Source organism: Cheilinus undulatus, linkage group 10, assembly GCF_018320785.1.
Source record: "Cheilinus undulatus linkage group 10, ASM1832078v1, whole genome shotgun sequence".
In the NCBI taxonomy this organism is placed as follows: Eukaryota; Metazoa; Chordata; class Actinopteri; order Labriformes; family Labridae; genus Cheilinus; species Cheilinus undulatus.
In genome coordinates, this window is record NC_054874.1 from 17,386,621 (window position 1) to 17,401,462 (window position 14,842).

At 41.7% G+C, this 14,842-nt stretch overlaps 2 protein-coding genes across 3 annotated transcripts in view; both read right to left on the bottom strand.

Annotated features, from left to right (window-relative positions):
* Positions 1-319: 319 nt before the first annotated feature.
* Positions 320-1,627, bottom strand: gpr151 (G protein-coupled receptor 151). The gene has a single exon (XM_041798174.1). The coding sequence runs from the start codon at positions 1,625-1,627 to the stop codon at positions 320-322; it is 1,308 nt and encodes a 435-aa protein (XP_041654108.1).
* Positions 1,628-2,736: 1,109 nt separating this feature from the next.
* The window catches only part of ppp2r2ba (protein phosphatase 2, regulatory subunit B, beta a), an 84,301-nt gene continuing 72,195 nt past the window's right edge, over positions 2,737-14,842 (bottom strand). For both annotated transcript variants that reach the window (XM_041798159.1, XM_041798160.1), the window contains exons 5-10: positions 14,243-14,420; positions 11,896-12,060; positions 7,654-7,823; positions 6,988-7,079; positions 6,788-6,911; positions 2,737-4,676 (exon numbers count right to left, since the gene is read on the bottom strand). In XM_041798159.1, coding sequence (XP_041654093.1) covers positions 4,521-4,676; positions 6,788-6,911; positions 6,988-7,079; positions 7,654-7,823; positions 11,896-12,060; positions 14,243-14,420 — 885 coding nt within the window. In that variant the 3' untranslated portion in view covers positions 2,737-4,520. The remainder of the gene's footprint in view (positions 4,677-6,787; positions 6,912-6,987; positions 7,080-7,653; positions 7,824-11,895; positions 12,061-14,242; positions 14,421-14,842) is intronic.

Consider the following 14,842-nt stretch of genomic DNA (forward strand, 5'->3'; position numbering starts at 1 on the left):
ATACTTAACTTATCTTACATTCGTTGCCAGAGACTTAAGTTTATAATCACCAAAATGATCTTACACTTTTTCTTCAATAAGACAAGACAATCTACAGATGATATCATGCAATGTAGCTCTATATGCAGACGATATTGTTCTATTTAACGTCCACACTTGATTCCACAATGATTGCACTTCTTACCTCTGAATAATATCATTGACACAGCTGACAGTACAGAAATTATTTGCTCTCCAGCTCTCCAGGTATGCTGATGAGGCTGCTTCCATTTGAGGACCGCATTGAAGACGATGAAGAAAATAAGCTCAAGGGCAATTGTTATTTTTTCCCATCATTGCTCTGGTGCTCCCATGGCACAGGATCATTTTCATCTGTGAGCGATCCAGTCTCCCTTTCATGCCAGAACTGCTCCAAGTCAGGCAAGACAATACCATCTTTTAGGCTCACCCTGTCTATTTCCATCCCTCCTACCCCTTGTTCCATCTGAGGCTGAACCTTTCTGCTGGAGCTTGATCGAAAACTGTTTTCCCCCCTTAGCTCAACAGAAGTCTCTGGTCTAGGGCAAGGTGACTTTGGAGCTGTTGGCTTGTGAGGTCCGGGTTTAGGTTTTGGAGGAGGTTGCTTGCGCAAGGTGAGACGTCTCCACAGCCCCCGGTAGCCTTCTCTGAATTCTTCTGAGAGGGAGAGAACGATGAGAGGGTTCACCAGGGACAGAGAGTAGGTGAGCAGCTGGGCAGAGAGGATCAGAAGAAGTGGGGGAGAAGACACTAATGGCTTGGCTCCTTCGATTTCCCTCTCTGTTATATGTCGCTCCCAAAGCCACACCACCCACTGTGGAAGCCAGAGAATGGCCATGGCCACAGTCAGGCTGAACAGCATCAAGGTGAGCTTCCTGGACCTGATCTGTGTGCGCAAGTTCTGGGTCTTACTGGAGCGACGCTGGCACTGGCCATAAGCTTTCCAGAAATACATCAGAGCAAAGCTGAGGGGTGTGCAGTAGACACCGAGAGGGTATGCTTTGGCGTACACTGCCATGAAACTCTGTGCTTCAGGAGGAACTACCAGCACACACACAAGCCCGCGGATCCGGCTCTGCAGCGTAGCAAACAGCCAGTGAGGGATTGTTACTGAACAAGCAGACAGCCAGATGAAGAAGAACACCACCAAGATGGATCCCAGGTGGATGCTCACCTGCTTGGTCGGGTTAGATACATATCGGTAGCACGCTTTGGCCATAACAGCTACTGTGAAGCTTTTTGCTGCCATGCAGGACTGCAGGAACCAATCTGCCGTCTTGCACACTACCCATCCCAGATCCCAGCTAGCTTTGGAGAAGGAGGCAGCCTTAAAGGGCACAGAAAACACCAGGACCAGACCATCAGCAAACATCATGTTGAAGATGAGGGAGTTGATGAGAGATAGTTTACCCCTGTGAGCGTTGGAGAACAAGATGACCATCGCAGTTAGATTACAAGCCACACCCAAGACACAGATGACTCCCAGAATAGCTGGCACCAGGACTCTCAGCTCCTTGGGGTCCAGGTTTTGGAACAAGTGTCCATTGAATGACCACTTGTTTATGGAGGCATTTACCACAGTGGCATTGTCCCCACTCAACGTATCCATCTTTTCCACAAAGACGTAAAGCTAGTACGAGAAGAAAAATATGAAAAGTGCAGATGCAGTGAGTTGAGGAAAAACAGTTCCACTCAGAAGCTCAAAAATGAGAGTCCTTGACTTAATTTAGAAAAATCTAGCAATAACCCCTCTGAACCTAAACGCATCAGAGAAGGTATTGATTGACGATCGATGATCACAGCGGAGCTCCTGTCTGTCCCCGGGTTTATCCTGAGGCACAATGATGCAGCTTCTGCAGCTGGTTATAAAGATGCTGTTTGATTGACAGCTGCTGTCCCCAGCTGGAAAAAAATGTGCGTCGACTACAGCCTCATGGGACCAATTAGAAAAACTGCATAATGTGCACAGTATGACAGATGATTGCATTGGATTTCTAATTTGTTGCAACAGTTATTCCAGTAAGGGTTTCTTAGAAATACTGATGCTTCTTACCATTCATTACATTGATGTTATTAGAGGAATGTTTTTTGGTATTTGGAGACAAATTTTGCTAAAATACATAAGCAAAAATCCTGATGGCTTTTGCCCTTTTTGCATAATCAGGGGTGGGTTGGCATACTTAATTTGGAGACTCCTTTATCCTGGAATACTACACTTTAGAACTGTGGTTCCCAACATTTATTCCTTACTCAGAATGTTCAATTTCTTTTTATCAAAAGTTAATGGATTCTCTTTATAATTTTTATTTTTCAGGTTAGCTCTGATACATCGTCTTCATTATGTTTCTGATCAAGATTTAAAAAAAAAAAAGAAAGAAAATATGTACACCTAATTTTGACAATGTCAGAGCATACAGGGTCCCGTCCCCCCCAGGGGTGGCTGCACCACAGGCTGGGAACCACTGCTTTAGAATACATAAATGAAAATGGATAGTCACAAGAAATTACCATGGACTTTTAATGTGAAATCAACCACCAACTGTGTCCAGTTAAAGAAAATCAGGATTCCCTCTTTTTGCATAAGGCAGACTTCCTCTACATTGCCTGGTCTTCATCCACAAGAGGGCACCTTTGCACCACATTGAGCACAAAAGGCAGGTGAATAACATGATCTACAGTTAAACAAGTCAGGAATGTTAAAAAAAAGAGGTCCAAAGAGACTTTGAACTTGCACATCTTTATTGTTTTTTATTCAAAGAAAGTCCAGTAAGCATAAAGACTGCATGGTATTTAATTGCATTTCAATACATTCTGAGCTATAAAAGATTTTTTCTGTTTCAATTAGTGTCACAAAGGAGGTTGTTTAGAAGACATAACTGTTTAAAGGAACCACACTTAATAATTCCCTGATTTCACAGAGTTCATGTAGACCTTTGACTGCTTTCCTTTATGGGCCCTAAACACAAATTTGAGATGAGTGAGGATCTCCAAATCAATCAAAGCTGAGCGCTGAAATACAGCCAACTAGTTCTCCACATCACCAGCAAGGACATGGGCAAGCACTGCAGCAATTACAAACTAAACCCTAAACAGACTATACCTTTGCAGAAAGTATTTTACTTGCATAGTGCCTCAGATGATCTGTAGATGCTCAACTATTTATGTGCAGGTGTTTCATTCCATCAGAATCTGTTCCAAGCATGCAAAAAGAGCTGTTTTAGCATTATGTTATGCCTAAATCTAAAGCTCAGTAAATCAACATGACAAGTCTAGACTTCTACCATCTACAGATCATTTTCAGCTCTATCCAAGTAGGCTCAAGGATGTAGAGGGGTTCAGACTCAAACAATGATTGTGGCTGTCATGTCTCTTCCAAACAGATGACATCAGACTGACGGCGATGTGATAAAAGCAACAATTTGTACAGATCACAGTCTTCCCTTGAACTCACAAGCATGTAGCCGGTGCTTTAATGTAATTTTGACTACATTGCCTCAAGCACTTACTGTTTTTCCACTTCAGACTTCAGTTGAGATTTTTTTGTTTTGTTTTTGTCAAAAGAGCGAGGAAAAAAAGAAAGAAAATGCTATTTTAACATTTCATTGGAAACATTCACACTCCTGCCTCGTATTCAGTCCCCACCCCCCTCCCGCTCCCACTACATCAAACCCCCACATACCAAAAGAAGGCACCACAGCTTCTAAACAGACTCATTGACCGAAAGAAGGACTCAATAAAACAACAGCATTAAATTAAACCATTGACACAGCCTGGAGGGGCTTCATTCACATTACAGACTACAGCAGTCTCACCAGGGAGACACAGAATTGGAACTAGAAAGACTGACCACATTGTGTCACAGGCAGAGAAAACTCAGTTTATGGGGTCAGAGATCAATAACAGTCTCTTCCTCTTTTGTAGGAACTCTGCAGCAGGTTGCTCTGTCCAAAAAAGAGGCTGCAGAGTTGATCACATGCGCTGTAGCATGAGCAGCCTCAGAGGCAGGGGGCACTGTTGCTACATGACAATGAGCCACCATCATGTAAGCAATGTCTCTGTCTGTGTGCTCTTATTTCTCATCAGAGTCCCCAAATACAGCCCCTTTCTTCAGGGTCCGGGGGGCTGCTACATCATGTTATTCATGCAGCAATCCTCTTGTTGCATAACTGCATGAGATTTACTTCTTCATGTCTGCATGGCTAAATAAATAAAACTGAAGAATGAAAGTCCATTCTTGATCTTGAGGGGGCCTTTTCCTCAAGTTGTATCCAGGTTGTATTAGTTCTCCGCTTCTGAAAAATTCCCAAAAATCAGTCACTGGATACTTTTCTCTGCTCTTCCTCAGCAGATCAGCGAAATTCAAGACCAGCAGCAACAAGACACAGGGAGAGGAGGAGAGGAAGGAGGATGTTGATCGGGGATCCATCACTGTCTTTCTCCTACCCCGTCCTCTCCCTGCAGCCCCTCGTGTGTGGGGAGGGTCAGCGGGGTCGGATTACCCTTTAGTTGACCTTGTCTTGGAAGATGTAGAGGTTGTTAGTGGCTGCTACAGCAATGATGTTCTCATGCGGATGCCACGTAGTGTGAAGGATCTTCTTGCTGAAGTCCAAGCTGTCTACACTGATCTCATCCTTGCGTCGCTTCCCGCCCACACACACCTGGAGGACAACAGTCGGGATAAAGAGGCGTTAAATTATGAGAAGGTAATGTTTTCAGTGCATAAATTAACAGTCATATAGGTGGCATTAAAGCTTTATTTATCATCTCGGAAACATCAAAACAAGCAGTAAAATATTACTGACATACCATCTGAAAAGAGATGTAAATGTTTAAGGTGAAAAGTTTTAAAGCTACCTTTCTTCAAAATCAGTACAGAGAGGAACATTTACATTAACTTTCTTTCTTGCCACCAAATTAACCCAGATTTTTAAGTTTATTTTATGGCCTGAATCTAATGGGAATATGTGGCTCTGTCACTGGTAAATCTTTTAGTGTTTCTACAAGCCTGCTGCTAATTTTGTCTGCTTTTTGTTGCTGGAAGGGTACGTGTTTAGTGGATTACAGAGCTTTCTGAGCAGTCTGCTGCAGCAAGAAAATGGGTTCATGAGGATTGTGAGACTGAATCACAAGTGCAGTTTTTCAAACAAAACAATGAGCTTAAAATGGTAAAATGCCTTGCTGACAGCAAGTCAGGTGGTAATTCTCTAGTAATTCTACTGATTTAAAATTTGTCCTTTTTTTTTTTTTTTTTAGAGTGGCAATGGATGTTGTTTTTATTTAAAGGATGCTGGGTTCATGCTCATCAATCTAACTTTCTCTAACTGCCTTTTTGAACAGGTTTCAAGTAACAGAACGGACAAAACAACCTGACTCAGAGTGCGAGGACCTTTATACTCACATATAACTACTTAACTGAAGTGGAAAAAGGCCACTTATCAAAGCATGATATTAATCTGCAGAGAGGACCAAAGACTGGCAGAGCTAGCTTTTAATGTTAGCCACGCTCGACATTAGTGGTTCCAAAGTGGGGATTGGGACCCTCTAGGGGGCCGCGATACACAGAGAGGGGGGAAGATGCCTTCCAAGCAAACATAGCATTTTTGAACGATTTTAAATAGTATACTTTACCCTTTTTTTTAAGAAATATGCATAAAATTGGTTCAATTTAAAATAAAAACATTGCCGTTTGGTAATATTTATGCTGAACTCAACGTAATGTTTAAAAAAAAATCCTTAAAACCTAAGTCTGCACATGACTATTCTTGAATCAGCAATGCTGCAGCCACCCAGGGACAGTGGGGGCCCTGGTCCCTCACCATTATTTTGGGGGTCTCAGACTAAAAACTTTGGGAGTCCCTGCTCTACACAGTATGTCAGGCTCCAGCGTACCTCTGACACAAGGACCCTGTGATGAATTTGACTTTTTTCAAAGTATTTTCTCCTCTTTAAAATGGTGTTTAAGGACAGGGAAAGATACGCCTGGGAACATCCTTTATTCATCTGATCTGAAATGTTGAGACATTAATGTGGACTGCATCAGGTTAAATTTGCAGACTGACCAGAGCAATGCCTGGTTAGTATGCAGCAATAGCCTGGTGGTGCTAACACTGCTAGCATTAGCTACACTCTGCAAATCAATCTGACATGTTTAATCGCATACATTTAGGCAAGTCAGTCTAAATTTGTATTTCTGTTAAGTCACATGAAAGTAATGAAGATATTAGTCAGGATGGAATGTCACCATTCTCATAAGCATTTACAGGTAAATGAGGAGAAAAATCTTCTTTTATCTTAACAAATAATAAAAAAATAGACTATGTAAAAAAATTTTTTTTTCACACTCTGCCCTATTTTTACCCAGGTGCATTCATGGCATTTTAATTGCCACTTAGGTGTAAGCCAACCTTTTTTAAGCCCGAATATAATCGCTGTCACATGTGTGCAAGGAAGGGCAGTCCGCTGGTACGCCCCTCTAGTGAAGTAAATGCATCGACTAAAGAGTGACGTCCCGTTTAAACTAAAGCTTCTTAAGCTGCTGTTTTAATATTTTTTTTCTGCAGCTGCTACAGTAGCTGCCAACTGCCCTTCACTCTATGCTTACAATGATAATCAACAAGCCTCCACAAACATGGATCATTTGATGTGATTATGGGATACTGAATGGTACATTTCAAATTGCTGCTAATGTTATGATAGCATCTTTGCGTGACTGCAGATAAATATTGTAAAAAAAGCAGAAAGAAAAAAAACAAAGCTAGCAGTGCTGTACCTTGCGAGGCTTGAGAATAGCTCTGGGTTTGCTGTTTTCTCTGGATGCCTCCAGTGTGACATCACGTTTTGTGTTCCGGTCAAACATACGGAAAAAGTTGTTATAGGAGCCAGTCATTATGACACTGTAGAGGAGAGAAAGAGTTATTAGGTTTAATGGATGGTTGGATGAATTATAGGAGGGTGGGAGATAAATATTACCTGTCTGATCCGTTCCAGACACACTCAAACTTGTCAAAGATGCAGTCGTTCTCATACAGAGAACAAAGTTTTCCTCGTAAATAATCATGGACCTGAAAAAACAGATAGAACCATTAAAATCTGAACTGTTGAGGGATTGTGGTCTTAGTTTTCCGGTATCTTATGTTGGTCACTTTACCACACAACAATAAGCCGCACTGCCATATGCTCTAATTTCGCTAATCCCTCCAGACCTGGTGACCTACGTTAAGATGCTTGGTAGCAGGTGGAGGCGGAGCAAGAATTGGACAGAGAATCCCTTGAGCCTAGCTGATGGCCCCGATCACTCATGACCTGCCTTAAGATGGCTTCCCTTGATCGGAAAGAGTGGATGTGACCCAGGGTGACCTCACGGTGGGAGGTTGTACCCTTCAGGTCACATCAGCACCACCTCTATCAGTCTTTTTACGGACAGTGTGCTCAATAAGTCCGCTTGGGTTAATCTCTAAAGATGACACTGCTACAGATTGGCAGGAAGACACTGAAACGGGATTAAGTTGAGTGATTAGTCTGAAATCAATAAGTTTTGATTTAAACCCAAGCCTAACCATTACTTTCTCAAATCTCCAGCTGAGAAATCTCTCTGGAGCCTTCAAACTGTCCAATAAAAGCAGGACAAAAACTTACCTGGTACGTCTCTAGAGGTTTGTTCTCCATTTGAAGGTCCCACACCTTGACAGTGAGGTAGTCCCGTGTCATCAGGTAGCGCCCGTTGTGGCTGAACTTCACATCAGAGATGGATGAGATGATTTCAGAAAAAAATGAGCGAGTGGCGGGATCCTCTGGCTCCTCAAAGTCTACATGAGAACAAACAAAAGGGAGTTATCTTTCAACAGAGAAAACATATTTTTCCCTGCAGGAGATTGCTGCTTTAGAGAGGTGTTTTTCTCGCACAAGTCCTTTAATCATTGACAGCGAGGAAGCACAAAGCAGATTCTGTACTGGGCCTTCATTAGTGAATGATAAAAGCCACAACATTTGGGGCTTTCTACAGCAGCTGCATGTCTTCATGGTATTATTTCAGTGTGTTTAGGGAGGCAGGCGTGGGTCAGCATGCTGGGTAAATATTGGTTATGATTCATATTGATTCTGGCAGCTGCTGATCTGTGTGCAGGCCAGCACGCTGGGGATAAGAGCCAGGCATTCCATCGTTAGCTGTCAAGTTATTGTTCCTCCACCCACCCTTCCTCCTCTCTCTCCTCTCCATCTCTCCAAATATGCCCCCACCCTTCCCCACTCCCCACCCTCTTTCTCTGCTGGGGCCTGGAGAATCGCTCTGTGATGTGTCAGTGGGGAGTCTAACTAGGGATGTGGCGTGAAAGATGAAAAAATGGGGGGATATGGAAGGGATAAGAAAAACAAATCAATGTCAAAGTGCGGGGCCCATTTGAGCCCCGCTGGATTTGTGTGTGTGTGTGTGTGTGAATGTGCATGTATATGCATGTGTGCATGAGAGGCTCTGCCCTCCCTCCCTCCTGGCTTATAATGGGGTCTCAGGGGAGTAAGCATGGGGGCTGTTTGGTCCACATCTCTCTGTCCTGCTGCTCACGCAATCTTATCTCTGCACCCATCCTTGCTCCATCCATCCATCTATCCTTCCATCCAGGCATTTATCCATCTTTGCAATAACGCTGATTGATAGCAGCAGTCTCCTTGATTCACAGATACAGGAGGGAGATACAGTATGATCGTGTGTTTGTGTTATTTATGTAGAAGGTTCAGGAAGTTTGTGTGTGAATGCGTGGGAGGCAGTGTATCATACATCGCTCTGAGCCATTCACATTCATGCAGTGAGACAGTAGGTCGGTATCAGCAGACCCGTCCTGAGGCTAACAACAACACCTGCCTGCTCTCTGTGTTTAAATGTGTGTCGATGAAAACAATCAGAGGCAGGCTGGTGCTTTCACATTTTAAAATGTACTTACTTTTGTTTTGATTTACCCCTCTAATAAATGAAAAATCAACAGGCCGTGTTAGCACTCAGTCCAGTGACCACATCAATATGTCTGAGGAAATGAGTGACGTTATTGAATAAGGTGGGGCCGTGTGGGACTAATGCGATTGCTCTTAAGCTATTGATTTTTCAGCCAAAATGTCAATGTATCCATTATTCATTCACCCTGAGTGTATGCATGTGATGTTAAGCTAGAGAGAAGGCCATTCATTGTTTGAAACACACAAGCAGAATTATTGATGGGTTATCAGTCCTGGCATATTGAGCAGAGAGGCAGCCAAACAGAGGAGGAGCTGAAGCAGAGATACTGGTTGTGAATCTGCAAACATAGTGTTACTATGATATGTATTTAAATGTATCCATTCATGATGATTTATATGAACCTGCAACTCCTGTGTTTCCATTATCCCAATCTGTTTAAAATAAATAATGATCATAATAACATAATAAACATAGTTTTATTGTAGACCCTAAGTTTGTATTTATGATCACAAAAGGAGTTAGTAGTCCAGAGACATGGGAAAAACAGTTTATATAATTAAACTGTGTTCAAAAGAGGTTTCATGGAAGGGAAACATTCATGCAGAAATTTTCAAGACTGACTGCAGACTGTTCATCTCTGATGGGTACTCTCACAGACCGTTCATCTGAGATGCTGGAAATCTCAGAACGGAAATACATGCTAAAACTTTCTAAGTAAGATACAATTACACTTCGATTTATGGTTAAGGTAAGGGTTAAGGTAATGGTTAGGATTCCAAATGTTAAAAGTTAAAAAGTTTAAAAACATTTAATAGCCGATTAAACAGTCTGCAAGCAAGAAAAAGGTAGTCCATCATTAAAACATTATAATGCAGCTTACGTAGTTCTGTTAGCTGTGTGAGCTATGTTGATAACAGAGGTACGGAGCTGACATAGCTGAAGCTAAGTTCTAAAGGCAGCTAGGTAAGCTGTGTATCTATGTCATCTACATAACTTATCTAGCTACGTAGCCAGCATAGCTAAAGCTAAGCTCACAAAGTAGCTATGTATGCTACGTAGATGCATTATCTATGTAGCTATATTAGCTTTATCTATGTTTGCCAAAGCTTACGCTGCTAAAGCTAACTCAGCTACACTGGTGGAAGTAGTAACGCTATTTACATAGCTAGCATAGCTATGTAAGCGTTATCACAGCGAAGCAAAAGTGAGCCACCATTTGTGTAACTACTTTTAAACAGGTCTACATAGAATTCAATCCCAGATTAGACCTCAGATCATTTTTGTTATTTTATTTATGAAATGTTGCTTAGTCTGTAATGTTTATAATGGGGTTATTTTATGGCTAAAACTCCCAGACTTTGTTTATGAATAAAGTTGAATTTTAAAAGTAATCTAAAACTGGAAATACATTGTACCTGCATATCATGGCTCTTCCTTTCTGAGATATACAGTGTATCAAATGGATGGTCCGTGAGAGTGGCAGTCAGTGAGAGTCGTACTATAAGACCTAGTATCATAAAATTTAATATTCAGTCATGCTGGAATAAAGTCTGGGGGTTAATTGATTAGCAAGCAAAACACAAGTCTCAACCCTCCATACTTGGCACCAGGATCAGTGGTGTGTTAAACTAACTTAAGATTATGTATCATCTTAGACCCTGGTCAAATGCCGTCTAAACTTAAACACAGCCACTTGCCACTGGTAGCTTACTGTGGCTCTGGTTGACCCATAGTTTCTAAATAGTCCGTTCCATGTGAATCACTTTTGCTCCAACAAACAGCATGTGCCATTGTCCACTGGGTCCATTTCTTAAGTTAACAAAGACATTGTGAGAAGATGCGTAACAAGAGTACAAAGTAAGAGTAGCATGTCAATAATTAGGTTGCCTTTCTGTGATTGATCTGTTGTTCAATTCGACATTATTCTCTGACTCTCTTTTTGTTTCTATCATGGACAAGAACATTAGGTAGATAAAAACTTTGTGTTTTCAAGACAGATGTATGGTGTCATATATAATCCTGTGGTTTTTCACCTCCAAAATTAACTTTCCTCATTTATGCTGCTATGTTACCTCTGTGACCCTCTGTCCCACTGATGACTTGTAGCTTGTACCACTCAACTGTTATGTTGGCTTAAGCCGGGTATACACTGTGTGATTTCAAGCCAACCATATGTCAGCCGTGGCAGAATATCATCTCATACAACCATTGCGCACGAGTTGTGTGCTCTCTCACTGTATAGTGTCTGGACTCGTACAGCCAAAACATCAAACATGCCAGAAATCCTCCCGACCAGACGGGAGCAGGTCATAGTCAGGCTGTGGTCGGCTGTCATACCACCCTGTACACAGCACGACAAATGATGCCCGATCCGACTGAAAGTTGGCCCGACTTCAAAGTGAGTCGTGCGACTCTAAATTCGTGGCTGAATCACAGGAAAATTGTACAGTATACACCCGGCTTTAGTGCTGAGGTTTAAACTTTGATTCCATGCATTGTGTTGTGTTAAACATTGACCAGATGATCTGTTTTGATGTGCTCTGGAGTGCACAGTGGACACAGATTGCTGGGCAAATTGAGAATTGGGATCGTGGCGTGATGGCTACCATTCTACTATAAGAATGTAAATAAGTACGCAAATTCAGGTTAAGTTGCAAGTAGGCCAATTCAGATTTTAATTATACATGCAGATACCAGATTTGAAAGTAGGAAAATCCCTGCCCAGTAATGTAATTATGCTTTCTTTGATAACTATGCAATTGTTTTGGTTCATGGTGAGAAAGAAAACTAGTGGCTGATGGTGTTGCTGTGGGAATGTGAAATCAAGTAGAATGGTAGAGAGGAGTTGCTGATATGATAGTAATAAGATGGATTTTGACTATGTTGTCACATCTTGTACAGTTCATCTGAGTATGCTCTCTGTTGGTACTCACATTTGCAGTGTTTGTCACAGAGCGCGGCCTGTCTCATGTCACACAGGCGTATCGAGCCCTTGCTGCTGCTGTAGGCGAAGGTGTGACACTGCTGGGGATGAAACTCCGCAGAGGTGATCACCTCCGTCAGCTCCTCCATGTTGGCTGGCTTGATATCCACAATGTCTGGCAGGAGGGTTGTAAGGAACAACTACAACTGTTGGACAACTACCGCTGAAATTTATGAGACAAGATGGACTGTGCAAGTTAAAAAAAAAAAGGTTAAAATGGGACAAAATGTCAACACATTGCCAGGACTTGTGTGAAACAGGAAATTGCTAGGGCCAAATACCCCTATTTAAAAAGGAAATATAGAGCTCTTAACAGATTTCACTGACAGTAAGGCTCACTGTACCAGCACTACATGACTCCTCACAGTGGTGCAATGAGATTACCAAGGAAATCTATTAAAAATGCTGATTTTAAATTAAAAAATGATGGTTATGTAACTGGAAGTCAGTTTTCTAAATCAGAAGTTGACAGCCGGATAAAAGAAGGCTGAGGGATAACATTGGCAAGGAAAGATGAAATAAATTGGCTAGGGGGTCCAAACCTTTCTGTTCTTACACATTTTGATTCAAAAAAAAGTTGTGGCGCAGTGTAAAATATAAAGAATAGAATGCAGTGTTTTGCAAATCACATAAACACACTTTTTTTTCACATAAGCAACATATCAGATGTTGAAATTGAGACACTCTTCTTTTAACAAGTCTGTAAACATCTTGCAAGTGAGGAGACCAGTTGCTGTTTTTTTTTTTTTTTTTTTTTTTGCAAGAGGATGTTGTCCCATTTTTGTCGGATGTAGGATTCTGGCTGCTCAACAGTCCTGGGTCTTCTTTGCTGGATTTTTCATTTTTTGATATTCAAATTGTTTTCTACTGGTGAAAGACCTGGACTGCTGGCAGGCCAGTTCAACTCATGGACTCTTCTATTGTGAAGCCATGCTGCTGTTATGGATGCGGTCTGTGGTTTAGCCTTGTCTTGCTGAAATATGCAAGGCCTTCCTTGAAAGAGCAGTGTCTTGATGGGAGCATATGTTGCTCAGACACCTTTGTATACTTTCAAGTATCGATAGCACCTTTTCAGATGTGTAAGCTGCCCACGCCATAGCCACTTATGCAACCCCATACCATCAGAGATGCAGGCTTTTACACTGTGTGTTGACAACAAGCTAGATGGTTCCTCTCCTCTTGAGTCTGCCCAGACAAGGCATCTGTGGTTTCCAAAAAGAATTTCAAATTTTGATTCATTTGACCACAGAACATTTTTCCATTTTGCCTCAGCCCCACTGAGCTTTGGCCCAGAGAAGTTTGTGACATTTCTAGATCGTGCTCACATATGGCTTCTTTTCTTTGCATCATGCAGCTTTAACTTGCATTTGTGGACAGCACAGCGAACTGTGTTGACTGACACTGATTTCTGGAAGTGCTCTGTGCCCATGGAATAATCTCAAGAACAGAATCATGCCTGTTTCAAATGCAGTGCTGCCTGAGGGCCCGAAGATCCCAAACACCCAGCACCGACACAAATTTCTCTGGATTCTCTGAATCTTTGATGATATTATGTACTGTAGATGGTGGGATATTCAAAGCAATTTCACATTGTGAAAATTTTTTCTGAAATTGTTCCACAATTTTCAGAAAAAATCTTCACAATGTGCAGTTTTTTCACAGACCTGGAAACCTCTGCCCATTGTCACTTCTGAGGGACTCTGCCTCTCTAAAATGCTCCTTTTATACCTAGTCACGTTACTTACCTGCTGCAATTGAACCTAATTAGTTGCAAAATGCTCCTCCAGCTGATTTTATATAGGTACCACCTACTTTTCCAGTCTTTTGATGCCCCATCCCAACTTTTTTTAGATGTTTTGTGGTCATCAAGTTCAAAATTAGCTGATATTTCCATGAAATGGTAAAATGTCTCAGTTTCAATATCTGATATTTCTTTGATGTTCTACTGTAAATAAAATATTGGATTATGAGATTAGCAAATTATGCATGTTTTCCTTTAAATTTTACACAGCAGCCCAGTTTGTTGAAATTGGGGTGAACAATAAAAATGAGAAAATAATTATCTTAACTTACTACAGGTTGTTTTACATGTTAAACTTTTTAACTATCTCTAAATGGGCTGAATGCATTTAGAATCTCCATGTATTAGTCTTACAGTTACTGTCAGCCTGCTATTCCCATACCTGTCTTTCTTAGTCCAGTACCAAACCCTTTAAAAGCCCGTTTTAAATATTTTCTATTTGTCAAATTTTTTAAAGATGTTTTATAACATAAAGGAGTCATGGTTAAGAGGATACTGAAGCTGCGGTCGGTGATCTCCAGGTTCCACAGGTTCACCCTGAGGTCGTCAGTAGAGATGAACGTCTGAAGGTCGGAGTTGACAGAGATGGAGTTGATGTGGTAGGTGTGAGCGTTGCTGAATACTCGCCTTGCCGTAGCCTCGACCATCAAGTCCATAGGCTGCAGTACCGGCACCTAGGGAGGAGGATAGGGTCAGTTAAGGAGAAGAAAATCTGAAACACAGATAAAATGCAAGGAAAAGATTCTTCCAAAAGGCTATGAAGGGGTTTTATAACACTGACTGAATATTTTATGCACTTTGATGCTGGTTTCCTCCAGGAAACCTCTCAGATATGCATCTGTGAGTGTGTCGACGTGCATATGTGCATGAATTTATTGTGTTAATGTGCTGTGTGTATGCATGTGTGTGTGTGAGCCACAACAAGATGACCCCAGGGATGCATATGACATTTACTCCACAAATCTTAATGAAACAGAGATAGCGACTCGGGGGGCTTTAGGGCTCTTTGATGAGCTGTTTCAATCAGACCGCGGATATCTGTTTGCTACACGGCTACTCAGAGATCACACCTCTCTCCCTTACTGAAGAAGTCACT

Excerpts from the sequence above, each read along its gene's own strand:
- gpr151 (XM_041798174.1), bottom strand. The coding sequence starts at position 1,627 with ATGGATACGTTGAGTGGGGACAATGCCACTGTGGTAAATGCCTCCATA.